Here is a 27,871-nt window from a genome sequence, read left to right as displayed (position 1 = left end):
TTCCGATGCACCATTTATGATCGGTAAAAAACAGCCTGACATAATTGCTTTAAAGCAGGGGTCTTCAGAGTTACTACAGGGGGTCTTTGTGTGATAGAAACTTGTTTTTCCCCCTTTTTTATATTAACCACTTGAACCCTAGTGTCCATATTCTGAGAACTTTAGCCAAAAATAGCCGATCTACAATCTTGTAGATCGGCTATTTTTGGCAAAGAACTTTGGAGGGGGAAAGGTGCAGACTAGGTACAGTGAAAGGTCAAGTTTATTAAGTATTGACGGTTCAGTTGGTTAGATATCTGAGAACCCACATTAACTTGAATCCAAAATATACTGATGATCGTGCGGTCAAACAATGAAACTACATGGAATCTATGAAGAGGTTGTGGGGGTCCCTGCTTCATCTCTCTCTCTCAACGAAGGGGTCCTTGGCCTGAAAACGTTGAAGACCCCTGCTTTAAAGGATGACTTCAGCCATTTTCAACCTATCTTCATATCCATGGTCCTCTATAATGTTCATTAAACTATGGTACCATCTTACTCTGCTCACTCTGTGTCGCAGAGGAGGGCTGTGGATAGTTCAGAAACATAGGCATCAGTGACATCATCCGTAGTAATAATGGCCGGGTTTCCCAAAGCGATTTAGCCCATCGTAAGCCCATCGTGGCTCATGCATGGTCGTACAGGTAATTATAGTAAGCCATACCGTATTTAGACAGGTGTGAGACTTTATTGAGCACTTTGTTTGTGAAATCTGAATGTTGGTGTAGTTGTAGGAAGCTAAATAAGTCGCTCTGCCCGAACCCGCATGTAAACACAGGAACATGGTGATCGGGGCTTGGTCTCTACGACCATGCGTGAGCTACAATGGGCTTACGATGGGCTAAATCGCTTTGGGAAACCCGGCCATTGAGCATTAGTGATGTTGAACATGACTTACGTTAATTGTCCTTTAAATGAAGAATACACTTTATTAAGTGACTATCAAATGTTAGAAATACATAGTTTTTAAAAGAAGCAAGTTTTTGCCAGCTTCTTCAACAAGTCCATTGACTTGGTCATTTAACCAAGGCTAGACACACTGGCGGAACAAGTGAACACCGGGCCCGTAAGCGAGCCACAATGACCGGGCCCCGCCGACTTCAGGGCTTCAGGACACCAACAGGGATGAGCAGTAACTGCTGTCCCAGTCCCAGCCCCTCTGTCTGAAAGCTGAACCACTCTGAGTCTGATCGAAAAACACTGAGTTAATGACATCATAAAATCGTCCCCTCCCCTTTTACCATATTCCCAACACTGTGGGTGTGGCATCAGCTGGGTCACCACTCACCACCCACCTGACAACCAGGCATACTTAATGAGTGTGGCCACATAAAAACTACATTTTCAACACTTTCTGTACACCTTTAAAAAAAAAAAAAAAAAAAACATTTTCCTATATAATCATAATACCTGATCATCATGTTTTAGGGGGGAAAAAAATCATGGCAACCCATCTTTAAGTGTCCTGTGAAGCTTGGCTAATGTGACCCCGGAAGTGCAACAACAAACTTTAGACAAACAAACAAAGCCAAACGTTGGAGCTCCTTCCTGGAGCACCGCACAAAACGATATGCCATCTGCGGGATCAGATACGGTACAATAAAATATAGTGTCTCTCACCAGTAGGATGTGAATGTGTTGCAGGTTGTGGTTGAGTTGTCACTGTATCTGTATCTGTGTCAGGCTCAACTGTAGAAAGACCTAAACACACACACACACACACACACACACACACACACACACACACACACACACACACACACACACACACATATGAAACAATAACCAGAAAACCACATTAGGCCTATACCAGTAAGACTCCCTAATCGGGAGATAAGCGACCGTAGGTGGCTTATCTCCACAAATAGGGCAAAAATTTGTTTTTCCCAAATCTTCCTGATCCATGTTGATGACATGAGTGTAGACATGCTGTGTAGTGATATTCGTGATTTTAGGGCAAAAACTGTAGGAGCAGTGTCCCAAAATGTGTTTTAAAAATCGGCCTGAAGGTGGCGCTAGAATAGGGCCATGTGAGAAATGAGGGGTGGGGTCTCCACGTTGCCTTGGCGGACGAATAGGTACCGGCCCCGGCTCTCCCGGACGCTCCTAGCCCGAGGTACGGCATTTTATGTGCGCTGCAGTGGCAGGGGGTCCTCCACTGGGGGCGCCACCACTTTTGCATCCGTTCTGGAGCACCAGGAGTCGGTGGTCCCCGGGAATTCCCCGTGAGCAGCCCCGTTGGGGTGGTCATTTGGTCATTTTTGCACATTTGGTCATTTTTTACATCTGGGGGTCCCCCAGGGACCCCCAGGTCCCTGGGGCTCCGGGGGTCCTTGGAGGTTGTAGTTTGGCAGGCAAGGAGTGTGTGTGTACAATCTGGCATGGATCGGGTCAACGGGTGCGGAGATATAAGCAGGGAAAAAGTGTGACGTGTGACGTGTGAGCACATTTGGTCATTTTTTACATCTGGGGGTCCCAGGTCCCTGGGGCTCCGGGGGGGTTGTAGTTTGGCAGTCAAGGAGTGTGTGTGCAAAATTTGGCATGGATGGAGGCAACGGTTGTGGAGATATGAGCAGGGCAAAAGTGTGACGTACGGACTCACTGACAGACAGCCCGGGGAGGTTTTGGTAGTAAATGCGACCTACGGTCGCAACAATTGTCATAATGCATATCAACATTGTCACACATGATATAAAATAACACATTTATCTATCTATTATTTTGTCTGTTATGTAATGTCTGTCCACCGTCTGTCCGCTGTACTCTGACGTAGAGGTGGAAAGAGTACTGAATAATCCTACTCAAAGTAAGAGTACTGTTACTTTTTTTTGTAAGCCTAAGTCCATTGTCCAAATGAAAAGTAACAAGTTCAAGTATTTACTTTTTAAATTACTCAAAAGTAAGAGTAAAAGTAGAGCATTTAAAAATTACATTAAAAGTACAGATCCTCAAAAAAAACCTACTCTTTAGTAATTACTTGAGTATACTTTTACTTAAGTATTACTTTGATGTCATAGTACTGACTTCACAGACGGGCCTGGACACGGAACACCATATATGGGCATAAAGATCTTCCCAACGGGCACGGGTACAGTTTCATGACAGTACAGTTCGCTGGTACAAGGTCAACTAAAAGGAGATCCTAGTAAGCTTTTCGGCTTATTTACACAGGAGCACTTTATGCCGTTGCGTGGTCACAACTAGAGTTCTCAAATTCTGCCAGAACCCGACCATACCCGAACCCGACCCGATATTTAGGGTAGGGTAGGGCCTAAAATGTATGATAATTATTCGGGCCGGGTAGGGCCTAGGGCTCAATGAAAAACTTTAATTTATTACTATTACTCTACCCTGCGATAGCGTAATGAGAATCCAACCATACCCGAACCCGACCCGACATTTAGGGTAGGGTATGGCCTAAAATGTATGCTAACTAGTGGGGCCGGGTAGAGCCTCTGGCCGACCCAGTTAGGGCCCAGTTAAGGCCGGCCTTAATTTTCAGGCCCGTTGAGAACTCTAGTCACAACCTCAAGGGTACCATGTGCAAGTTCAGTTCATTGACTGGTTAAAACACTGAGGAGAAAAGTCGATGAGAATGGACAGTTTTGTTCATGCTATTGTATGACACAGGTGTGGGAAACTGTGTAAAATGACAATGGAGTACACAGTATTTAGGCCTTTGGTCACATATAGGCGTCCCTGTTTTCACTGTTCTTTTGTTTTCTATGTTACTGTAGGTGTTTTTAATTTATTGGTGTCTTCTCTGCAACTGTAGAGCTTATCTTTTATCTTTGTATCTCTGCAACTGTAGAGCTTACATATTTTTATTTTATTGAGTATTGTGTACCTGTAAAGCACTCTGTGCACTCGTGCTGTGAAGATGTGCTATATAAATAAAGTTCATTCATTCATTCATTCATTCATTCATTCATTCATTCATTCAGTAATACATACTGTAATCAATATAAACACTGTATAATAAAGCATGAGTGTTTGTTGACGTGTTCTGTCTCCACTCACTGCAGTCTGCGGGTTCGTCCGACCGGTCCCCACAGTCATCATTCATGTCACATTTCAATGAGAGAGGAATGCACTTGTAGTTCCTACAGGCAAACTGATGGGAGACACAGGCTTATCGTTAGAATCAGTAATGTATCAAAAGACATAAAGTCTGACAGAGTAATGTCAACAAGGTGAGGTGAATCACCTGGCTGGCGGTGCAGCTGGACATGCACTGCTTGTTGTCACCTTCCAAGGAGGAGTTGGTGGGACAGGAACACTTGTAGCCTCCTCCAGGTGAGAGCAGACACAGGTTACTGCAGCCTCCATTGTTGCTCTGACATGGGTGACCTGGCACTGCAGGGTGGACAAAACATGCACGCATTTAATGAACACGATGCAAGCCATTTACCATGAGAGAGAGTGGGTTGTTGGCTGATTTACCACTGTTTCAGTGGTGAATGAAACAGTGGTAAATCAGCCAACAACCCACAACCCTCGAATGGTAAATTGCTTTTCTACCACTTCTACCATATAAATGAAAGAAAACACAGTTGTAACTTGCAAGGTTATTACAACTGCAACACAACAGTGGGCGGGGTCCATGAGCCAACTCAAGGTTGTTAACTGATTTAACACTGTTTTAAGCCAATCAGAATCCAGTATCTGAACATGTGACCACAAAAAGTGGTAGAAGAACCAGATTTATCTGTTTAGCATGACCCCCTTCCGTTACTCTAATACAAAATACATCTGTTATGCTGTAAGGGGCAAAAGAGTGTTTTATAAGACTATAGTCTAATTGGGAGGGGGGAAGGGAGGGTGAGGGGGTGAACAGGGGTGTGCACAGTATCTAAGGGATTGAATGTAGGAGTCTCAGAAGTAATGTTGAGTCTCAACGATCTTTATGCCCATAGGCCTACATGGTATTCCGTGTCCAGGCCAGTCTGTGATGTCAGTACTATGACGTCAGAGTATGACGTCAGAGTATGACGTGATGTCAGCATGCAGACAGACGGTTACCATAGCGACAAAACCGTGCAGTATCAGTGATGTCAGCATGCAGATGGTCAGACGGACAGACATTCGCTAAATTAATAGTTAGATAAGATAAGAAAACCATATTGTCCATCAAGCATAAAATGGAAATTCGTGGCACACAGGCAGTGGTTATACAACAATAAAACATACATAGAATACACAGTGCATAAAAAAACAACATAAAATGCATCCCATAACATAGCATCAGTGATCAAGGGCCGAGAGGATTAAAGGAGTAGTTCACCCCCAAAATGACTTTTTTTCTATTGATTAGTCACGCCATGGAGACTAGAGTTCAATAATATTTTTAGTTTTTTGTCGCATTCCTAAGACAAAAATGTGATAACAATAAATTTACCCCCATTCGTTCCGGATGGGGACCCGTTTCGAAACGGATCCCCATCCGGAATCAATGGGGGTAAATTTACCCGAAATCAAATTTTTGTCTTAGGAATGTGACAAAAACCAAAAAATATTATTGAACTCTACTCTCCATGACATGAGTAATCAATAGAAAAAAAGTCATTTTGGGGGTGAACTCCTTTAAATGGAAGAGCGTTTAAAAAAAAGGGGGGGGGGGATTATTTAAAGGCTACTGTATTACACCTACTGTAACATGAAACATGATTGTAGGCTAATCCTAATGGAAATATGATCTATAATAAGCCTCTTCGTATTGCTCATTGTTCCATACAGAATGGAACAATTCAGAAGCACCTAATTAGAAAATATAACTAGTGTATGTTAATCTGACATTAGTAGATTGTTTACTTCTTGGACATGCATTTGTGGCAGGTTATTTAATATGGGATTTTGACAGCTTGCTTCTTCTGGTTTGGACCTGAAGGGCGGGGAGGGCAAAATGCAAGTAGAGTGTCGTCGCTGACGTCAGCGACGGCAGCAAATCAGGACAGCCTGTGCTAAGAACCCGTGGAAAGCTTTTAACCTCCGCCTTCCCAAAAACAGAGAAAGACACAATGGTCAGAAATGGGACTTTGTGAGAATAGAAAAAAAAGGAAAAAAAAGATTTTAAAATAGGAAAAGTGAAAATTCATGGTGCATCACCTTTAAATTGGCCACTGACTACAGGTGGCACAAATTATGTCTTTTAACAATTCTTTTTAGCTAGAAGTACTTTAAGCCTCCTGCCTGATGGTAACAGCTCAAATGAGTATTGCATAGTGTTGTATTGTGTCCTGAAGTTGCAATTGTTTCTTTCCAATGATCTTAGTTGCCTGGGTGAGCTTGTTCCTCTCTCTAAATGAGAGGTTCTCATACCAAGAGACCATGCATGTTCAAAGTGAGAAGGCTCTCAGTGAGTGACCAATAGACCATGGTCAGGGTGTGTTATACAGTAGGTGGTACAGACCCTCTGGCTGCCTAGAGGGGTGGTAGACCTGGATGTCATCTAGGTAGTCTGGGCTGCTGAAGAGCTGGGTCTCCCCAGTACCCTGAGTCTTGTGGGCTCTGTGGATGGATCTGGATCTGGTGGATTTGTAGTCCCACTCTCTCCAGTAGATGTGATCCTCAAACAGACTAATAACGTAGATCTTGCGGATGCCCTGATTTAGAACTACAGATGGACAAAACCAAAAGAGTGTTATTATATGATAATAAGTGTTATGGGTCGAGTATATGTATGTATGTATGTATGTATGTATGTATGTATGTATGTATGTATGTATGTATGTATGCATGTATGTAATGTATGTATGTATGTATGTATGTATGTATGTATGTATGTATGCATGTAATGTATGTATGTATGTATGTATGTATGTAATGTATGTATGTATGTATATATGTATGTATGTATGTATGTATGTATGTGTGTGGTGTATGTATGTGTGTGTGGTGTATGTGTGTGTGTGTGTGTGTGTGTGTGTGTGTGTGTGTGTGTGACACGCATGCGCGAGACTGGGGACACGGAGGTGCTGCACCGGTTATGCTAATGCACCGATTATGCTAATGTTGTTTTTATAACAACGTAGTAATCACACCCGTCGTAACTGCCGTCGTTAATGTAGTTATGTGCACAATGATGTTGTGGAAAACTGTCTGGACAATGTGCCTGGTGTCGGCAATCAGAGTTGCTTACAAACAAGCACTCCAAAGTGGGAGAGTTTACAAACAACCACAGAGGCTACCCCATGACCCGACGCCCGATGCCCCGCTGGGTATGGAGCTAGGATCCCCGGAGTTTTCTGAGCTTGTGAACCCCCTGACCGAGCAACAGTGGTCGGCCTTTCAATCCAAGGAGAGAGCCTTCAGGAGCAGTTTGGTGAGCGAGAATCACCTCGAGAAACAACACTACGTCTCTTCAGCAGACCCCGGGAGCTGGATCCGCTTCATTAAGCTCTTGATTGGAATATTTTTCAATAATGGAATATTTACACCAACGAGCCACCGTGGAATCCCTTTCGGGTTCCCCCTCCTGAAATATGTCGGGCGGGTATTAAAGAAGCTGCCGACGTGGCAGCCGCCGCCGGAGCATCTGACACCCGCTGTGACCTGCAGCTGGATCGAGGGACAGCTGAGGTTCCTCCGGGACACAGTGCAGCCTTCGCTGACAGCTACGAGGCGACAACAACAACGAGGAAGGTGAGCCGAGAGAAGCTGTCCTATCTGTGGCAGCATAAGCAGTCCCAGGCCATCAAAATTATTTTAAACAACAGCGAATTCCCCGACCCCCCTCCGTGTCCTGATAACTGCGAAGAAGTACAGTTGTACTACCAGAATAAATGCCGTGGGCGAACGTCAATAACTGACCCACTTCCACCACTGCCCTGGCGTTTTGATTTACCACCTACGGAGCCGGTCAATCTCCCCGACGTTACGCGTTTTACGCAGACCGAGGTGGAGACTGTATTACGCACGTTACCCAACAATAGTGCATGTGGCATGGACGGTGTAACATACGAGCATCTCAGGGCTACGCAGCCAGACGTTATAACGGCGATATTTAATGTCTGTTTGGAGAACAGGCGTGTCCCTGAGTCGTGGAAGGGCGCGCTCATTCACAGGATCCCCAAAAAAGACAATATCCCGGACAATCCGTCAACTTGGAGAGACATTTCACTATTACCTACCATCTATAAAGTGTTCATGAAATGCATCCTTGCCCGAATCCTCCCGTGGCTTGTGGACGAAAATATACTATGTCCCAAGCAAAAGGCCTACATCAATCGACAAGGCATGAATGAACATGTGTTCTGTCTCAAAACAGGAATTGACGATTTTAAACACGGTTCTAGTGAATTCTTTGCCGTTTTTCTAGACTTCCGTGATGCATTTGGCACATTAGCACATAATGTCATGGTAACAACACTTGAGGAATTCCACCTACCACAAGTTTATATCGACATTGTTAAAGATGTGTATACTGGGTCATTCATACAAGTTATCTGTGGTAAACATCTCACAGACCCCATTCCTCTACAAGTAGGAATTAAAACTGGCTGCCCTTGGAGCGCTGTCAACTTTGTGTTGGCACTGAACCAGTGGTTAAAATGGCTGTGTATGTGTGCCCCTGCCAATGCTATTTCCCCTAACCCCGTTCAGGGGTATGCAGATGATGTCCAGATAGCCTCTAATCAAGGAGCAGTAATAAAGAACATGCTCTCCAAAACTGACACATTTCTAGAGTGGTCAGGGTTAGAGGTGAAAGACTCAAAATGTGCAGTACTCTATGAAAGGCGGAGCGGGGGAAACCGCTGGTATCATTCTAGAACAGATACAAAAACTGACTTCACCATTTGCAATAAACCCATTAAAGTCTATTCACGTCACGAGACTTACACATATCTGGGTCATAAATTCAATGTGGCAGGAGAGTGGAAAGTTCAGGTGGATGAATTAATGTCTGAGTACTCCAGCAGGCTAGATTTAATCCATACATCACCCCTGCCACTCATCATGAAACTGGAGGCAGTCAGAGTAATCGCATTGGCCAAGGTGCAACATCTTTTCTCCAATGTACATGTTCCACGAAAATCACTATGTGATCTGAATGATAAAACTGTACACTTAGTGAGACAATGGACTGGTCTTAACACACACACAACACGTGACATTATATTTCACAGCAAACGTGAGGGCGGTCTCGGTGTTCCCAATTTTGAATGGTCATATATTGCTACAAGGCTCTCCCATTTGTTAAATATGTTGAACAATGATGACCAGTATGTGAGAGAGCTTGCACGTTCTTCTCTGTTTTTGGACCTAAAACGACGCAAGGTCCCACTGGCATGTGGCTCAGATCCTAACTTCCTAGGCTTCAAGAGGAAGCTCAGTGGAAAGCTGGACAGTCGCTGCCCCGGTTTCGGTGCATGGTCAGATTGGCCAGACTTAAATGATCTGTGTTGCTGGGCGGATGTTACCTTGGAGTGGGTAGGGCCTAACTCTGAGGTGATGGCTGTCTCAGAGGACTTTATATCTGACCCCAGTATCTCTGTCAGAGCCACTATGACTGTGTGTGGAACAGAACACCAACTTCCACTAACTAATGCCAGAGGCCGCCTCCTATGGGCACAACAGCAAAGGCAACGGCAGCATTGGACTGAACTGAGACTGCAGGGCAAGACTGCATGTCTTCCTGCTGCTGACCATTCTGTATCTCACTCAGTGTTCAAAAATGTTGCCATAGACGAATGTATTGTTGTCTTTACTCTGAAAGCGAGGTTGCAGGTTTTACCATCTAAACTTAACCTCTCCATCTGGTTTCCAGGCAATCATGCTCCTTACTGTATACATCATGGTCACGAACAAATAGCTGAAACCATGTCCCACATCTTAAATGGGTGCCATGTATACAGGGGACTCTACATAAGTAGGCATGACAGAATAGTGGATTTGATATCAAAAGATATCTCATCCATCTTCAGGTCCTCTATTATGCTATATAAGCATTCTACTGTGAAGCCGAGCATGTTTAGCCTTTGTAATGATGATTCTGCGTTCTCTAACATTTCAGCTAACACCCCTGATGTCATTGTTGTTAATGAAACCCATAGGGAGGTGTTTATTCTCGAGGTCGGCTGTACCTTTGACTACAGCTTAGAGGAAGCTTTCTTAACCAAAGTGTTAAAATATCATCAGCTAGAGCAGACCATCGCTCAGCTAGGCTACAGATGTAAACTCTTGGTTTTTATCTTTGGGAGCCTAGGGCATGTGCACAAGCTGGTTGTAAGGGGCCTTCAAATGGCCGGCCTCCCCAAAAGGAGAGCCAAACAATTAGCAAGGTACTGCTCTGTATCAGCTATTATAGGAAGTCGCTCCATTTGGAGGAGGCGTTGTTATCTTTACCCATGATTGTTGTCTGCTGTGCTTGACATCTATGCCAACAGTATTGTGTGTAACAATGTTCTGCCCTACCTGCACTTTGTAACTGGCAGTTTTCCTTGATTATCTGACTGCACTGATATTGTTTATGTCCTTTGTACGAGGAATTCTTGTACTTCTGCTTATGTGGACATAAATAAACATTTCAAATGTGTGTGTGTGTGTGTGTGTGTGTGTGTGTGTGTGTGTGTGTGTGTGTATATATATGTGTGTGTGTGGTGTGTGTGTGTGTGTGTGTGTGTGTGTGTGTGTGTGTGTGTGTGTGTGTGTGTGTGTGTGTGTGTGTGTGTGTGTGTGTGTGTGTGTGTGTGTGTGTGTGTGTGTGTGTGTGTGTATGTATGTAGATGGAATGTGTGTGTGCGTGCGTGCGTGCGTGCGTGCATGCGTGCATGTGCATGTGCATGTGCATGTTACCTGTGTGTCTGTTGGTTCCGTCCAGGTTGGCAAACTCAATGCTATTCTCGTCGCTGTCATCGGTCCAGTAGATGTGATCATTGTTGAAGTCTAGCGTCAGGCCAAAAGGCCATTTGATCTTATCCTTCACAATGATGCTCCTGTTGGTGCCGTCCATCCCTATCCTTCCTATGTGGGGGTTGTTTTTGCCCCTGTCGGTCCAGTACAAGTACCTGACAGGGAGACACTGCATCAGCTTCACTTTCCACAACACATCTGGCATCCATCACTGTGCAGTACTAGTGGACATCATGCAATGTGAAATCTATCTATCTATCTATCTATCTATCTATCTATCTATCTATCTATCTATCTATCTGTCTGTCTGTCTGTCTGTCTGTCTGTCTGTCTGTCTGTCTGTCTGTCTGTCTGTCTGTCTGTCTGTCTGTCTGTCTGTCTATCTATATCCATATATACCTATCTATATCCATATATACAACCATATATCTATCCATATATCTATCCATCCATCCATCCATCCAGACAGACAGACAGACAGACAGACAGACAGACAGACAGACAGACAGACAGACAGACAGACAGACAGACAGACAGACAGTCTGACAGACAGACAGACAGACAGACAGACAGACAGACAGACAGACAGACAGACAGACAGACAGACAGACAGACAGACTGACTGACTGACTGACTGACTGACTGACTGACTGACAGACAGACAGCGTTGTGGACTTGTGCACTAGTGTGCCTTGTACAGCCTATATTCCATGTTGGGCCAACAATATCATTTGATAACAAAGCAGACCCAAGAATCCCCCGTGGAGGGTCGGGATTGGTCGCCAAACAGTGAAAAATAGCCGATCTACAAGCTCAGAACGTGGTGGGTCTACAGATAGATAGATAGATAGACAGACAGACAGACAGACAGACAGACAGACAGACAGACAGACAGACAGACAGACAGATAGATAGCAAGGGGGGCATAGATAGATAGATAGATAGATAGATAGATAGATAGATAGATAGATAGATAGATAGATAGATAGATAGATAGAGGGGGGCATAGATAGATAGATAGATAGATAGATAGATAGATAGATAGATAGATAGATAGATAGATAGATAGATAGATAGATAGAGGGGGGCATAGATAGACAGACAGACAGACAGACAGACAGACAGACAGACAGACAGACAGACAGACAGACAGACAGACAGACAGACAGACAGACAGACAGATAGATAGATAGATAGATAGATAGATAGATAGATAGATAGATAGAGGGGGGCATAGATAGACAGACAGACAGACAGACAGACAGACAGACAGACAGACAGACAGACAGATAGATAGATAGATAGATAGATAGATAGATAGATAGATAGATAGATAGATAGATAGATAGATAGATAGAAAGATAGATAACGAGGGGGGCATAGATAGATAGATAGATAGATAGATAGATAGATAGATAGATAGATAGATAGATAGATAGATAGATAGATAGAGGGGGGGCATAGATAGATAGATATATAGATAGATAGATAGCAAGGGGGGGGGGGTGCTAACGGGTGGGTCCATTTGGTTTCAGTCCCCACACTCACCCACTGCCCCGCACACATGCACTTTCTCTATCTCTCCTCTGATTACTAATAGCCTAACAAACAGGTGTGTGATGACCGCGTGCTTAATCCCGTTGTGTGCCTGCCCTGACCTGATCTGAGTGAACTTGGTAGGCCTACTGTTCCCACCGGGATTGGTCGCCAAACAGCGAAAAATAGCCGATCTACAAGATCAGAACGTGGTGGGTCTACAGACTCTATACACAACATGCTTGCGAGTTTGCAGATCTGCTATTTTCGGTGAGCTAAAGCCATAGCCTATAAAACTTTGATTAAATAACCCATGTCACGGCGACCCTATGTTGTAATTTGGCAGAGCCTATTTATTGTTAAATCAAGTAGGCGTATATGGACCTATATAGCAGGGGTTTTCAAAGTGGGTGACGGGGCACCCTGGGGTGCCGTGACGGCAGTCCAGGGGTGCCGCGAGATAATTTGATAATATATGGAATTTATTTGGACACTTGAAAAAATATTTAGTATCATTTCAAACTTGAAGTACAAAGTTATTTTCAGTCAGTTCTAACCAAAATGGCTATTATCTCAACATCTTAATCACTAAAATATCGTCACTGTCGGGCAGAAACCTCATATCTCCAAGTTTCAAATGTGTACGTCTTTTGGCAAAGCAAAGCCCTGCTTCATCATACAAGACCGTCGCACAAAACCTCTGTGAAAACAGACGATCTACAAGCACACAACGCCTCGCATCGCAAGGCGTTGTGTGCTTGTAGATCTGCTGGTTTCACTAGTTAAGTACATTTTATAGATAATAAATACAAAACGAACGGTTTTGGACATACAAGGTTTCCACCCGACAAGGACGATATGCTATAAATATCAGGAGCTGGGAGTGAAAATTATAATGTAAGGGTGCCTCGGATAACAACAAAAATATTTATGGGGTGCCCTGAGACAAAACAGTTTGGGAACCCCTGCTATATAGTATATAGACTATATTTATTTATTCATTGCTCCTAATAATTAACAAATTAACCACTGGTGTGGCATTACAGCTACAGATGTCATTTGTTCTGTAGGATCATTATTCATTCATTAATGGGGAACGGCGCTGGGTGTCCCTGAAGGGCGGGGTGACAGGCGGTGGTCCGCGGACCCCCCCGGGGAGGAAGCAGGAGCCGTGGCGGCTGCCTGGGTGTCGGCGCCGCCTCGGTGGGCGCACAAAGCCATAGAGCTCTGTCACTTCTCAATGGAGTTTAAACATGTAAAGTACTGTATATCTGTGAAGTGCCTGTATTCATTCATTGTATATAAATCATGTTTTAATTGTCCCTCCATCAAACCATCAAGCTTGAAGTAAACGTCGCATGTAGCTGGTGATGTAGCTCTCCAATAGAGTATGCTCTCCACTAGCATTGCAGTAGACGTCCCTACCCAGACTTCCGCGACGTCACAATGCGGAAATCTCGGTAGGTGCGTTATTTGTGGCCACAAATAATTAATTCGTGGGAAATAAATAATTTAATCGTTCCCTCGTTTACATTTTTTCATACCCTCGAATTAAGTATTTCTTTCATGCAATATAGTAATTTGTGGCCATGAAATTGTAATTAGTGGCCACGAAATAGCATTCCCTTTTTTTTCTTTCTTCAATTTCTTCTCCGTAGATTTGTTTAGGCCTAATTGGTGAAATATGTTTGAGGTTTGTCTTACAGGAGCTCCAGAAACCTTAGATAATCACACAATTTGAACCACACAGTAGTGACAACTTCAAATGATACTTAAATTCCACTTTTTTAACATGGTGGGTAAAAATAATAATGCATTCACCAGAGTGCTCTTACCCGTAGCGTACATCCACAGCCAAGGCGCGTGGCTCGTCCAGGCCGGTGTTGACCAGAACTGCTCGGTGTTCCCCAGTCAGTTTGGACACCTCTATGGTGTCCCGCCCTGTGTCACTCCAGTATAGGTTTCCTCCCACCCAGTCAACAGCCAGACCATATGGTCTGTCAATTGACTGGCGGTGAAGGACCTGTAACAAGAAATGTGCTCTGGATAAACTCACGTCTCATTACGCTCTCTCTTTCTTAGGCAGGACAATGCTATAGCTTTAGTCACATTTTAGTCATCTGAAATATATTATTGTTAGTCTAGTTTTAGTTTTCTAAATGCCGGAATATGTTTTACTAAAATGTTTTTTTGGCCGGCTGTGATGTCATAATGCCTGATTTATGTTGTGGGAGAGTGACACCTGCACACACCCAAGCATAAAATGAGTCTATCAGATTTAATTGTTGGGAAAAAAAAGGTCAATGTATTTAGTCATAGTTTTAGTCATCATAGCTTAGTATTTCTTTTTTTTTCTCCTTTTTTTAACCTTTTTATCCCACTATTTTGTAACCCATTTTTCACCCAGTGCCAATTGCCTAAACTGTAATCCTGGGTGCTGCTCTCCCTCTGCCAACCCGGGGAGAGCCCTGAACTGAGCTCATGCTTCTTATCACCTGACAGGAGAGAGTTTCCCTGCCCTGGTAAAACGTAGCGATGAGATTTAGCCTCTCAGACCCCAAAACTATTATTATTTTTATATTATATTTTGTTATCGCTGGATAAGGTACTAGGAGAGATAACATGCAAACATTGATCCAAATAACAATTCTTTACATTCTCTAATTGTTTGGACTTGCACATGGTATAACAATAATTTAACCATTAATTTGACATTCTCAACAGTCAAAGATCTACAAGGGTCCATTTGGTTACCAACTCTCCGTCATTTAGCAGGGGACCACCTGGAACCCCCTCAAGGACCACTGGTGGACCCCGGACGGTCGGACCACTCGTTGAGAACCACTGAATTAGTTGAATAATATGAATAGCATCTTGCTCCCCAATCTGGTGCGGTTACACATCAATGTTTCCTTTCCGACACTAACCCTATCTCTTACCCTAACCCTAAACATAACCTCTGTGGAAGTGTTGCCACTCCGACAATAAGAAGTCAATGTCGGAGTGGCAACACGTCGCAATGGAAAACCGTCACCATCTGGTATTGTTGCTTTTCTCCATTCTGCTTTTTGCTGAGTGGCTTCAGAACTGTACACAAGTTCATCCAAAATGTAGACTCCAAACTGATCCAATCACATAAACATGTCATCTTGTCTATAATCTTTCACCAGAAACGAATGTTGCTCCAGTGCTTTCTTCTTACATAACATATACACTCTAAGAAAGAATTCTGTGACCGAGTAAATAGCACTATTAGAAAAAGTTATATTTACTCAATAAAATCACTGAATATCATGTATGTGATTGTTTGAGTAGGTCACACCAAACAAAATGAGTAAAAATCCAACTGTTCTTTTTGAGTTAGATGTACATATATTATTTGAGTTAATTTCATGAGAATAAATTAGTATTTGACCAACTGATTTTATTCATGAATTATACTCAATTTGTTTTGGTAATTTTCCTTCATAATATTTGAGTATGGAGTACTTATATGGATCAATTTAAAAAGACCCTTAATTATTATTCATTCCAACTTAATAATCTTTCATCTCTCACAACAACTTAAACAATTGAGTAGATATGACTAAGATTCAAAATTGTACACAAGGGTTCATGGGAAAGTTCTACTGGAACATTCTGTCAACAAACAGCAGCAGCACACATCTTCTTCAACAAGAAACCTGGAGAGTGTTTGCAAATATTGGTAAGTAGATTTACTGTATCTTTGTGCATATAGGCTACACAAATGTATTGGGTATAACTTATGTTCTTTACAAAGGTTTGCAGCTAGTTAAGGTTACAGTGAGAGGAATGTGCAAGCCCTCTAGTCATTGTGACTTTTTGCATTTATTACAAGCTATGCACAGCTGCATACAATGGTGTGTACAATGAAGATAAAATGCACAGGTATAGGCCTACATTATTATCTACATGTCTTCTTTTTTACTCTCTTCCCCTCATCTGTCTTCCAGGTTAGTGCAAAGTTCAGGATGATCACCACACTGAATCTTGAGCCAAAATGTATGGCAATGTTGGACTTCTATACCCCCAAACTACTGTCCATGTTCCAGTCCAAGAAGGGCAGTTTGGGCACAAATGAGTATTGTACTTCAGGTATGAAACTTTCATTTACTCTAACTGCTTTAATTATATTTCACCTGGCTAATGACAATAATTACTATATTAATTTATGCTAAACTCATCTTTATCCCCTGCAACTCTCTCTCTCCTGATTATTCATTTCTAAATGTATGTCTTAATAGCTACTAAGGACAGTTTCCCAGCTTCCGTTGCTAAAACTGGGTTGTGGAAACAATTGTATTGCCAAAGTTTATGTTAGTTATGAAAGTGCAGTCATACTTTTTCTTTATTGTTCAAATAATTATTTTTCTATTCTGCAGAGAGGAATCCCCAATCAACGAACACGAGAGGTCATCATCCGATGTCTCATCGACCATCTGGAAGAAGATAGTGTCAAGATCAAGGACTTTCAAGTTAGTAAAATAAATGTTTTGACGTTTTAATGTCATCGTGGATGAGACCATCACATGCAAAGGAACAGCATAGTGATGTCCAGAGAATGAGGTTGTGACATTGGCTGAATGGCTGTTGCATCTGTTGCATGTCTGGTCCAACTGATTCAAGATTATGCCCAGGGCTGCATGTGTGGAGACAGCTAGGATTGCTCAATGTGTGTCTGTGTGTCTTGTAACATTTAGCCTGAAAGTGAGCTCTAAACAATTATCTTCACAATGTGTGCAGGAAGGAAGCTGCTGGTGCACCTGTCAGAGTAGAAGAGAAGTTGACAGAGGAGGTGATGATGAAGATGAAGATCTACCTGCTGCAGAACCAAGAGGACTCAATGAATGAACCTACTGATGTAGGTATTGTGATTAAGGGCATCACTGCCCTCAACAATCGTGGGGGTCTGCTGCTATCTGTTGGGACTGTTCTATGCCTTTAATCTGAGATACCCCAAGAACCTCAGATATGGTCTTGAGATGTTCCAAAAAGTACTAGTTGAGTTGGATCCTGGACACCTTTCAGCCAAAGTTCAGAGACTGAAAAAATGTCTGCTTGCCGACTACTGTTCAGCAAGATGCTCTCAGAAAGTGGGTATAACCTACTGAAAGTGGATTTATTGTCAAAACAGCATTTTTGCAATGGTATTTGTTGCTGATAGTAATTAGTTAATGTAAAGTGTTTGTTTCTGGTGCATTCGAGTCATAATGCAAACAGGTCAGTTTAGCATATAGACATTACACGTGTGCATAGTCAATATGTTTAAATGTTGAGCTACTGTAAATGCTTATTTATTATTTCATATTCCATGTTGTGATTTTCTTTCATGCCAAATGGCCTCTGACTGTCTTTAATGTATTTTGTGGTTATGACTTACTGTTCATTTGATGGGCTCATTGTTCTTATGGTGCATAATGTTTGACAGACTGCTTACTTACAGTATGCACAGTTCAATTAGAGGTACTTATATACAGTATTGTGAACACACACTGCTCTTTAGTAAACAGAATGTTAAAAGTGTCAGGGATACCCCTTTCCTGATCATTATCTTTAAACATATTGTTTTTGCAGGCATTGTTGCATGTCATTTACATACTAAAGTATGTTGAATGTTCATACTTGATGTGGTGTTACACTGGTCAAAATTAGTTGATTAAAAACATAATTATCTGCATAATTATTTCATGTGTATTCATTTGACATCATGTACTCCTGGAGTAAAAGGTAAAGTAAATGAAAGGGGTAAATGGTACTATATGAATTAAATCAATAAAAGTAAATGAATAAAGTAAATGTGACATATTTGTTTTGTTAAATCATACTCTAATATTCAATTAGATCTACTTAATATTTCAATGTATTTACTTGTAGTCTTTTGTGGCATTGACTGAATAATTTAATTATATCTACTCAATTTCTTTAGGTCATTGTACTCAATTTTAGTTGTTAATAAGTACGTAAAAGTTTTGGTTACTTTTACTCAAATTAATTGAGTATCATCTACCTGATTTCATAACAGTAATATTTACTCAATATTTTTGAGTGTAAAAATGTTTCACCAATAAAATTGAGTAGAGCCTAGTTTTTGTTTTTAGAGTATGCCGGGGTTTTGTCACTTTATCACATTTACCGCCACGGCCCGAGGAACCTGAACAAATGCCGCTGTCTCTCTCCGCCAGGCCCGAGGAACCTGAGAATTTAATATGCTTTAATCTCTATAAAACCATTAAAAGTATGATCGCCGATCAGACTTTTTTTTGTACACTAGAGTCCCCACTATCCGTTGAAACCGGATACGGATGTCCGGGACAGGAAACAGGGGGCGGGACAACCGCTTCCTGTATCCTGCATTGCTTCCTTGTTTACGCTGCTCATTGATCAGAGCAGACATGCAATGGATTATCGAGGACTGTTGTTTTTGAAAGTTTACCACGGCATGTTCACAGAGCGTGTTTACCACGGCATGTTCACAGAGCGTGTTTACCACGGCATGTTCACAGAGCGTGCGCGATCGGTGAACCGTTGTGCATGATGGACAAGCACGCGCCCACATAGGACATAACACAAATAAAATCTGCGTAGAAAGTCTTAAACAGGTGATAGAAACGTCAATGTTTTGATTCCATCGACGTCCGACGCCATTTTGAGCGCCCGAATTCATTAGGGGCACATGTTTTAGCATAGCACCGGGCCGCTCCCTGACCGTAGTGGCACAGCGTGTCGGGTGCTACACCAAAAGGGGTGCCCTGATATTCGATGACCGTCATACACAAGGGACGGCGCTGAAACATGACGTCTCTATACAGGGACATGGTGCATGCACACTGAAACTAGTGCAGTCTCTGCTGCTTCTACTTAATCTCAAGTTGCTATAATAGTTTAGATAGTTTAATTTGTTTTTTAATGTATTGTGTAAGATAAACACTATAAAGATTTATTATCAGTTAAAACTGGAACAGCTAAAAACAATTTTCACTAGTGGTTCTCAAAGTGGGGTCCTGGGTCCTTGAGGGAGTTCCAGGGGGTCCCCAGATAAATGATAGTTAGGAACCAAATAGAACTTTATGGGTCTGTAACTCGGTGAACAAATGGAACCAAATGGACCTGTTCCATTTGTACTGTAGTATTACATTACATTTAATATAAATTGGGGTCCCACAGTGATATAAATATAATTAAATGGGTGTCTGTAGCCTAGTGTATTTAGAAATCCTAATTCTATGTTCAAACATTAGCCAAATTGTAAAATAAATATAGGCAAACATTTTGAAAATAGCCGATCTACAAGCTCACGTACAGCGCTCGAAAACATTTTATTGAGGACTCATACAACTTTTCTGGGACCCATTTGAATGACCACCTGTGGGTCCTGGGACCCATTACTTTGAAAACCTAGTAACATCACTGCATTTTGACCTGGGTGTAACAGACATGATTGCGGTGTGAATTGTTTTTACCACCACAGACCAAGACGTCCCATTAGTCTGACTTAGGGTTAGGGATAGGTTTAGGTTTAGGGTTAGGTTTAAGCAGTGTTTTACTGAGGTTAGGGTTAGGTTTAGGTTTAGGCATAGTTTTACTGAGGTTACGGTTAAGGTTAAGTTTAGGCAGAGTTTTACTGAGGTTAGGGTTAAGGTTAGGGTTTGGCATCGTCGGACTAATGGGACGTCAGAACAAGTCTACACACCCATTCTCAGTTGGGTTGATTTATTCTGTATTATGAACAATGGCAATCCTAATGAAACACTTGCTCGGGTACAGGTATATTCCACAGTGATCACGTTTTTCGTTACGACTGCCATTGTCCATAATACAGAATACAGTAAATCAACTCAACTGAGAATCTCTGTGGTTTCACACAGCAATCACGCTGTTACACCCTGGTCAAAACGACTTCCCACGGCTATGGTCAACACGATTCCTTGTATTTTGAATATAGTTTCCCTCCCCAGTCATCTGTCCTCATAGTTGTCATTGTCACACTGACCTGGGTGCCACTGCCATTGATGTGCATGCGACTGATCATGTCGGTGCCCGTATCTGTCCAATAGATCATCTGCTGCCGATAGTCAAAGTCCAGAGCGTATGGATACTTCAAGTCCTGTAACACCACAGCAGTTGTGTAAGTCTCTGACAGAAATACATTCTGGCATTATAACTGTGTGGAATATAGGATAGGATGTGTTGCTAATGGTTTTCACCTGTTTGAGCGTTGAGACGTTGGAGCCGTCCAAGTTCATCTTCTTCAGGCTTTTGCCATTGACAAAGATGAGGAAGGGCTCCATGTCTAGAGAAAGTAAGACATCACATTTAAGTTGATTTACCTTTTTCCTATAATGTTGCAGTCCTTCACTATTATTTTTGGAATTAGATGGATAGAATGACAGGGAAAATTTGACCAATCTCTAGGTTAAATCAAGGATTTTACTGTGCATATTATTATTATTCAAGGCAGCAGTGTTGATAGGCTACAGCAGTGGTTCTCAACCTTTTCAGGCCGCGACCCCCAAAATAATCATTTTTTAACTGGGGACCCCCCACCCTAATGAGCACTAAGAGTTGAGGCATTACATTTTGTATAACACTGTTCTATTTGTCCAATGTTTAATTTGTCATTTTAGAGGTTAAAAAGTCCTTAAATGCCACTTTAGAAATGTGCAGATACCCTCTATATACACTTAAACTTTATGTTGGTTTGTTTTCAGTTGAGTGAGAAAACAATGTTTCACATTAAGTTAATCATCTGGGGACCCCCCTAAAATAATTCCCGATCCACAGGTTGAGAACCACTGTGCTACAGTACTGGTTTATCATCAATGTTTTCATGCATTCAACTATGTACAGTAAGAATGTTTATGATCTACAGTCTATTTTTGGATTGATTGGATCAATGGCAGAGCCCCGGGCCCCTGGGAGCCACATAAGGCCCCTGGTGTGGCAGACCACTGAACACTGTTTGTGCCAAGTTTGGTGTGGATCTAGGAAATGTTAATATAGGGTAGTTAAACTAAGAATGGACTGCTCTCATTAAAGCCAGACTGAGACAGACTGGAGAAACCCTAACCCTAACCCATGAACCCCAATGAATCATATCGTCGGGTGGAAACCTTGTATGTCCAAAACCGTTTGTTTTGTATTTATCATTTTGAAAATGATTTGAACTAGCGAAAATAGCCGACCTACAAGCACACAACGGGCGTTGTGTGCTTGTAGATCTGCTGTTTTCACTGTCTTGTGCTGTCTTATGTGACAGTCTACCAGGGTGAAGCAGGGCTCTATTTACGAAAGAAATGTACATATGTGAAACTTGGAGATACAAGGTTTCTGCTGGACAGTAACGATGTACTGTAAGGGGAGCAGCACAGTGATGACCCTGGCAGCATCAACTGGTCCAGGTAAATGGCTAACATACATACTACTTTTTTACTACTTTTCATCCACACATGGTCCATGTATCTGATTGGTTGAGGAACTCATGTTTGCATCTGAATGTTTTTCTCACACAACTCCACTGTTCACCCTGACATTAAAGGGGAAGACCACCCATTTTCAATATTGAAATATGTCATTAATATACCTTAGAGGAGTTGTGTGGAAATACAACTTCCCCCTTCTGTGTTGCCTAGAACTGAAGGTTTGATTTTTTTGAAAGAAATGCAAATGCCCCCTCTTTCCATGCTATACCTGAAGGCAGCATTCAAGTGAATTGCCTTGTCCAAACTCTCCTGAACTTGAATGCAGTGTCTTATGTTAAAAGAATTACGCTCTCTGTGTAGAAATCTATGCCGTATACGCCACATCTTCAGTATTGACCTGATTATGCTTAGCTCAGTGTGGTATCAAGCACCGAAAATAGCTGACCTCCAAGCTCACAGCGCGTGTGCGTGTGAGCTTGGAGGTCGGCTACTTTCAATGTTTTCACCAAAAGGCCCTTTTAGAATTTTCAACCCCTGCCTCTCTAACATTCTCTCCACGTCCCTGCTGTTGCTGTATAACAGTTGGTCAAATGTTAGCGTTCCCAAATGTCAGGCATGTCTATAGTTGTGTTTCCATAAAGCTTATTCGAATTATTCGCTTAATTCGCCTAAAAACGAGGGGGTGATATCTGCCTGTAGCCACAGGAGAAAGGAGAGAGAGGAGAGAGAGGAGAACGGCCGGGGAAACAAATAAAACAATGGAAAACCGGCGCACACAACCCATCACATCATAGAAGAGACAACACTCGTTCACCGTTCCCCCTCCGCCTAAAACGAGGGGGTGATTATCTGTCTCTAGCGCAGGAGAAAGGAGAAGAGAAGAGAGGAGAGAGTAGGCTAGAACGGAGACAGCTAGGGTCCAGACTCCAGGGAATCAAATAGTACACGCGCTCCCTGTTTGCGAGACAGTGCGCTCTTCGTATTATATCGCCTCTCTCTGCATGCAGTGCATTTGGCCAGAGAGAGAGAGGGGAAGGGGAGCAGAGCGTTCACCGTTCCTCCTCCGCCCGTGTCCCTGCATGCTGGCAGGTCTCCGCAGCAGCTGGTGGAAAGTAACTAAAAGTACATTTACTTGAGTAGCCTGTACTTGTAGATGAGTCCAATTTCCAGTACTTTCCTTCAACTCCACTACACTTCGGATCCTTTTGTATTTAATACCCGATTTATTTTAAAACATTAGTCTTTTTGCAGTTATAAATTAGCCTAAAACATACATAAACCATGCTTTTACCAGTAATGCATTGCCTGGAGTACTTTTCCCAATCAGCCACGCTGCCACACAGAGATAGACACGGAAAAGGAGAAAAACACCGTTCCCCTCGGCCTCAATGCAACGTGAAGGTCCCTCCACCATTCTCTCTCTCTCTTGAAATAGGGTAGAGTGAGCTTACTTTGATACACAGAGAGAGAGGAATTCGCCTTTGAACGTTCGCTAAATTCGACACAAGGGCGAATAAAAAACAGACGCCTTTTCGCTTTTTCGAAATTCGCGGTTGGTGTGGATGCTTCCATTGACTTTTTAAGGTTTTAAACAAAAGGCGAATTATACGCTAATTCGCTATTCGCCAATTCGCCCTCAGTGTGTACGGACCTTAACATAGTCATAGGGTCCTATTGTTCATTCTCACAATGCTAATAGATAGGAAATGTGTATATAAGTACCGCCTACAAGGTCTTGACGTTACCACAACTGGCAGAACTTCGAACGCTTTCTTTCACTGGGCCAAACTGATCAGATCAAAGTAAGATTTTTTCTTGTGTACTTTAAAATGTCTAGAACATGTACACATGTTGTTATTGTGAAATATATCAACCAAAATATGAATTAGATGATGTTTTATACCGTACATGTTGTAATATTACAACGTTGGGTCTTTGTGGCAGCAAATAGCCATTTTGCCAGTTTACATGCCTGGATATTCTGTAGTCTAAACAGACATGTTTTGTCAGGAATCTACAATATATTTTAAATTACACACACTTTCTACACATTCCATACCATATTATAGATATATTATTACATAATGTAGGAAATATATGTATTGTTACTTCAATTTAGAATCCAATAATACTTGTACACTATTGTACTCGAAGCCGAGTTCCAAGTTCTTCTTCTGTTTGTGCACTTCTGCACATTACTTTTGCAAAGATCTTGGAACTGTTTTGTAGCTGTAGTGTAGCTGTAGATTATAGCAGTAATAGCAGATCTGCGACACATTGTGAACTTGTAGATCGTCTATTTTCAAATGGCTGAAATGTATGAGGACAGAAGTGGTTAGTGTATGTTTTGTGATGAAAATCACAATCTAATATACTGTATGTATTGTTACTTTAATTTCTAATCCAATAATACTGAGTTGAGCTGAGTTCCAAGTTCTTATTCTGTTTATGCACTTCTGCACATTACTTTTGCAAACTAAAACTAAAATCTGTTAGTTCATGGAAGATCTTGGTACTGGTTTGTAGCTGTAGATTATAGCTGGGTAAGAGGTCTTCTGCATTTCACAAAATTACCTGTTCTTTTGTTATTCTGGAAAGATATTGGCGTCTAGCACCAATGTCTTCCCAGAATAACAAAAGATCCTGTTCTTTTGTAATAGGGTGGTCAGTCAGTCAGTCAGACAGACAGACAGACAGACAGACAGACAGACAGACAGACAGACAGACAGACAGACAGACAGACAGACAGACAGACAGACAGACAAACAGAAAGACAGTATTGTTTGATTTGTGGTTACTTTAGGGAATGTGGAATCAATTTGCTCACCACCCATACTAAAGCTAATCCAATTGTATTTTCTTTTTCCCCCCCATTTCAGTATGCAAAGAATGCCACCTCGCTACAGTGTGCAGGATGCCCTAGATGCTCTCCAGAATGGAGAGAGTGATGTGGACAAAGACATTGATGGTGAGTGACACTGATGAAGAGTCAGATGAAGATATCTCAGTGTTGTATCTTAAAGAGGTGGTGCCATGATCCCCCCCCCCTCCCCCCTATAAAACATGATTATCAGGTAGTATGATTATACCAGGAGGGAGATTTTTTCCAAAAAAGTATACAGAAAGAGTTAGAATTGGGTTTTTATGTGGACACACCCCCAGTTCATTAAAGTTATACCATGTAACTTTTTTTATAAAACAAATCTTAAAATGGTCCTAACTGTTAAATCGCTAAAGTTTTAGAACCCCCACTCCGTTATTTTCAGCTTCAAAAGCCTTCTCTTTATATGTTTTCTATGAGCCGTGAGGGGGGGAGAATTTCGCGGCAAAATGACGTCATCATACTACCGGCCAATCACAGCGAGGGTTATACACTGCCGGCCAATCACAGCGCATCTTGGAGTGGGGTCGCTAGGGCGGCCATATTTGTAGTCTCCCGTGTGTCTCTATCGGGTGCACGGTGAAGAAGGAGTGTATCTCCGGATTGGCTGAACGCACAGGAACCAGGGACCCCTCAAAAGATAGATATCGGCGAGGTGGAGGCAGACGCGGGGGTGTGAGAACCGAAAAACGGCCGAAAGACGCGGACGCGACCAAGGTTTGCTATAGAGCTACTGACCACAAGTTGAGCAACTTACACAGTATAGCTTTAAGTATGCATGGATGGCATGGTGGGTGGTGACCCAGCTGATATAGCCACACCCCACAGTGTTGGGTGAATGGTAAATAGGGGAGGAGTTGATTCTGTGATGTCATCTTATCTGTGTTTTTTAACTGACACTTTTCACCACAAGGTGGCAGACTCCAAGAGAAAACAAACAAATACAAAGAGAATACATCATTTCTAAAAAAAAAAAAAAAGAAAACACACATAAGGGGGTCTAATGAAGAACTTTCAACCTCCTAGACACATGAAAAACTGAAAAAGTACAAAACTATGGCACCACCTATTTAATGTTTCTTTGACATGTATATTAATTGTTTTTGTTCTAATCAGGTGGACACTACTGTCAAAACCACTCCAAAGAGAGGACGACCTTCAGGCAAGGGAAGCCCAGCGTCAAACAGCCCTGTCACTGGGAAGAGACCATCCTCGGATCCAACCAGCACCCCACACACGAGAGCATGTGGTCACCTGCCACCGGATGTACGCCAGGACCAGATGGGGCATATGCCAATGAAAACAACGAGGGGGCGCTGCAGGCATTGCCCTACTGGGTTCACCACCACGCAATGCCGCAAGTGTGATGTGCGTCTCTGCTTTTCAGAGATCAAGAACTGTTTCTCTGACTTTCACTGCAAGTGAACAGTCAGAACCTGAGAGCTGGTTGCCAGAAGACGACAATGAAGAACACATTCACACAAACACTGTTGTACACATTTCACTTGAGCAATTGTATGCACAAATTACCATTTTCTAAAGTGCTAAATAATGTCATATGCAAAGCCACCTTCTGTATATAGCCCACCCTGTGAAGATGTTGAAAATGCATGTTTTTCTTTTTTTATATATATAAAATCAACTATTCATAAAAATATGACCAATGTTATTATTATCCATATTATATAGTTGACTGGGTCTAGGTGATAAACAATCAGCATGCAAATGAACCCTTAGTTGTTTACTGAAGTCTCAACATGTGAACCATGTTGTTCAGACAATGTGTACACATGGCCTAATTCTGCTACCCTTAGAGCCCAACGTTGTGATATTACAACATTTCCATAAAACCTTACTAAAAGATGAATAAAAGAAGAATTTTGCAAACACTTCATAAATATAGATATATATATATATATTTTCAAGTATTTCTATTTTTGGGCCTTAGAGGGTTAAATGAGTTACTATAATATAGTCTTACCTGCAGCATTCACTGAGTTCAGAGTATGCAGCCATGTGAAGAGGAGACAGCATTGTATCATCACACGCATGTCTGCACATTAAAAGTGTGAAAGTATAGGAGTGAGAGCAGCAAGAACAGTAGAAAGAAAATAACTGTTGTTTTATATTCTCTACCCTGCACCAACAGGAAGGGTTCAAAGGTGGATGTGACCACACACTGCTCTGATATGACTTGCTGTGAACCATGATGAAGTCAGCACTTTAGATTGGATCAGGGATGCAATGTTTACTTAAAGCTCTTTATATTTGTCTTAAAGGACAATTTTGTTTTTTTACAACAAGGGTTCATATTTTACATTGTAATTAGAGAAAAGAAAAAGTGACTGTTACATTTTTTTCATTTGCTTCGTTCTATTGTTTTATCACGTTTACCGTGCCAAAATGTGGGGCATGCGTACGCATGGGGGTTGGGGGCACGCGTACAAGTGGCTAAATATGTCTTTTTAGACCCAATAAGCCAGCAGTTTCTTTATTGCTATTTACAGTAACAATTCTAGCCCCCATAACTCACATCCAAGATCCAACCATGAAAGGTTGCGTTGTATCTTGGGAATGGGCTCATTCTGTGTAAAATGACATATTTAGCCACTTGTACGCATGCCCCCAACCACTTAACCCTTAAGTTCTGTTCAGATTCACTACACCTTCGTTCTGTTCGGGTCATTTTGACCCGGTGGATATTTGGTTTAAAAAAAAACAACACTAATATAAATTTTAACTTAACAAATCATCATGATACATTGACTTTGACTCAATACCAAACAATTCATATGATATATTTGGTAAATGTTTGCATTTCTGCTTTGCTATATCACATTAAACACTGAAAGAGCTAGGCGTTTTTACTGATTTAGCTGAAATCCATGTAAAAAAAACGACTTCATTTAATACTGGGCAATATTGCTCATGCTTATAGGAAGGGGGGGAGGGTTCGGAATGGGGCTTCGGAAGGGGGGTGTTAGAAGTGGGGGTGACTGTGTGTCTGTGTTTTGGCATAATACTGTGTATTTCTGTGCTTCCGGGTCAAAATGACCCGAACAGCACTTAAGGTTCAAAAAATATGAGGGGGGTGTAGCATGGGTGTAGTGCAAAAATTTTTTTT

The 27,871-nt window shown here is 42.0% G+C and overlaps 1 protein-coding gene across 1 annotated transcript in view; it reads right to left on the bottom strand.

The window, feature by feature from the left end:
- LOC308294071 (transmembrane protease serine 9-like) overlaps window positions 1-26,909 on the bottom strand; it is a 58,614-nt gene extending 31,705 nt beyond the window's left edge. Inside the window, exons 1-9 of the mRNA XM_080736785.1 lie at window positions 26,729-26,909; window positions 20,652-20,737; window positions 20,438-20,551; window positions 14,262-14,449; window positions 10,834-11,045; window positions 6,449-6,652; window positions 4,247-4,395; window positions 4,060-4,153; window positions 1,660-1,740 (exon numbers count right to left, since the gene is read on the bottom strand). Of these exons, the coding sequence (XP_080592911.1) occupies window positions 1,660-1,740; window positions 4,060-4,153; window positions 4,247-4,395; window positions 6,449-6,652; window positions 10,834-11,045; window positions 14,262-14,449; window positions 20,438-20,551; window positions 20,652-20,737; window positions 26,729-26,798 (1,198 nt within the window). The 5' untranslated portion in view covers window positions 26,799-26,909. The remainder of the gene's footprint in view (window positions 1-1,659; window positions 1,741-4,059; window positions 4,154-4,246; window positions 4,396-6,448; window positions 6,653-10,833; window positions 11,046-14,261; window positions 14,450-20,437; window positions 20,552-20,651; window positions 20,738-26,728) is intronic.
- Window positions 26,910-27,871: the final 962 nt, after the last annotated feature.

The sequence above is a fragment of the Nannobrachium achirus genome (genome assembly GCF_963921795.1).
Source record: "Nannobrachium achirus genome assembly, chromosome: 2".
In the NCBI taxonomy this organism is placed as follows: Eukaryota; Metazoa; Chordata; class Actinopteri; order Myctophiformes; family Myctophidae; genus Nannobrachium; species Nannobrachium achirus.
This window is presented reverse-complemented; position numbering and strand designations above follow the sequence as displayed.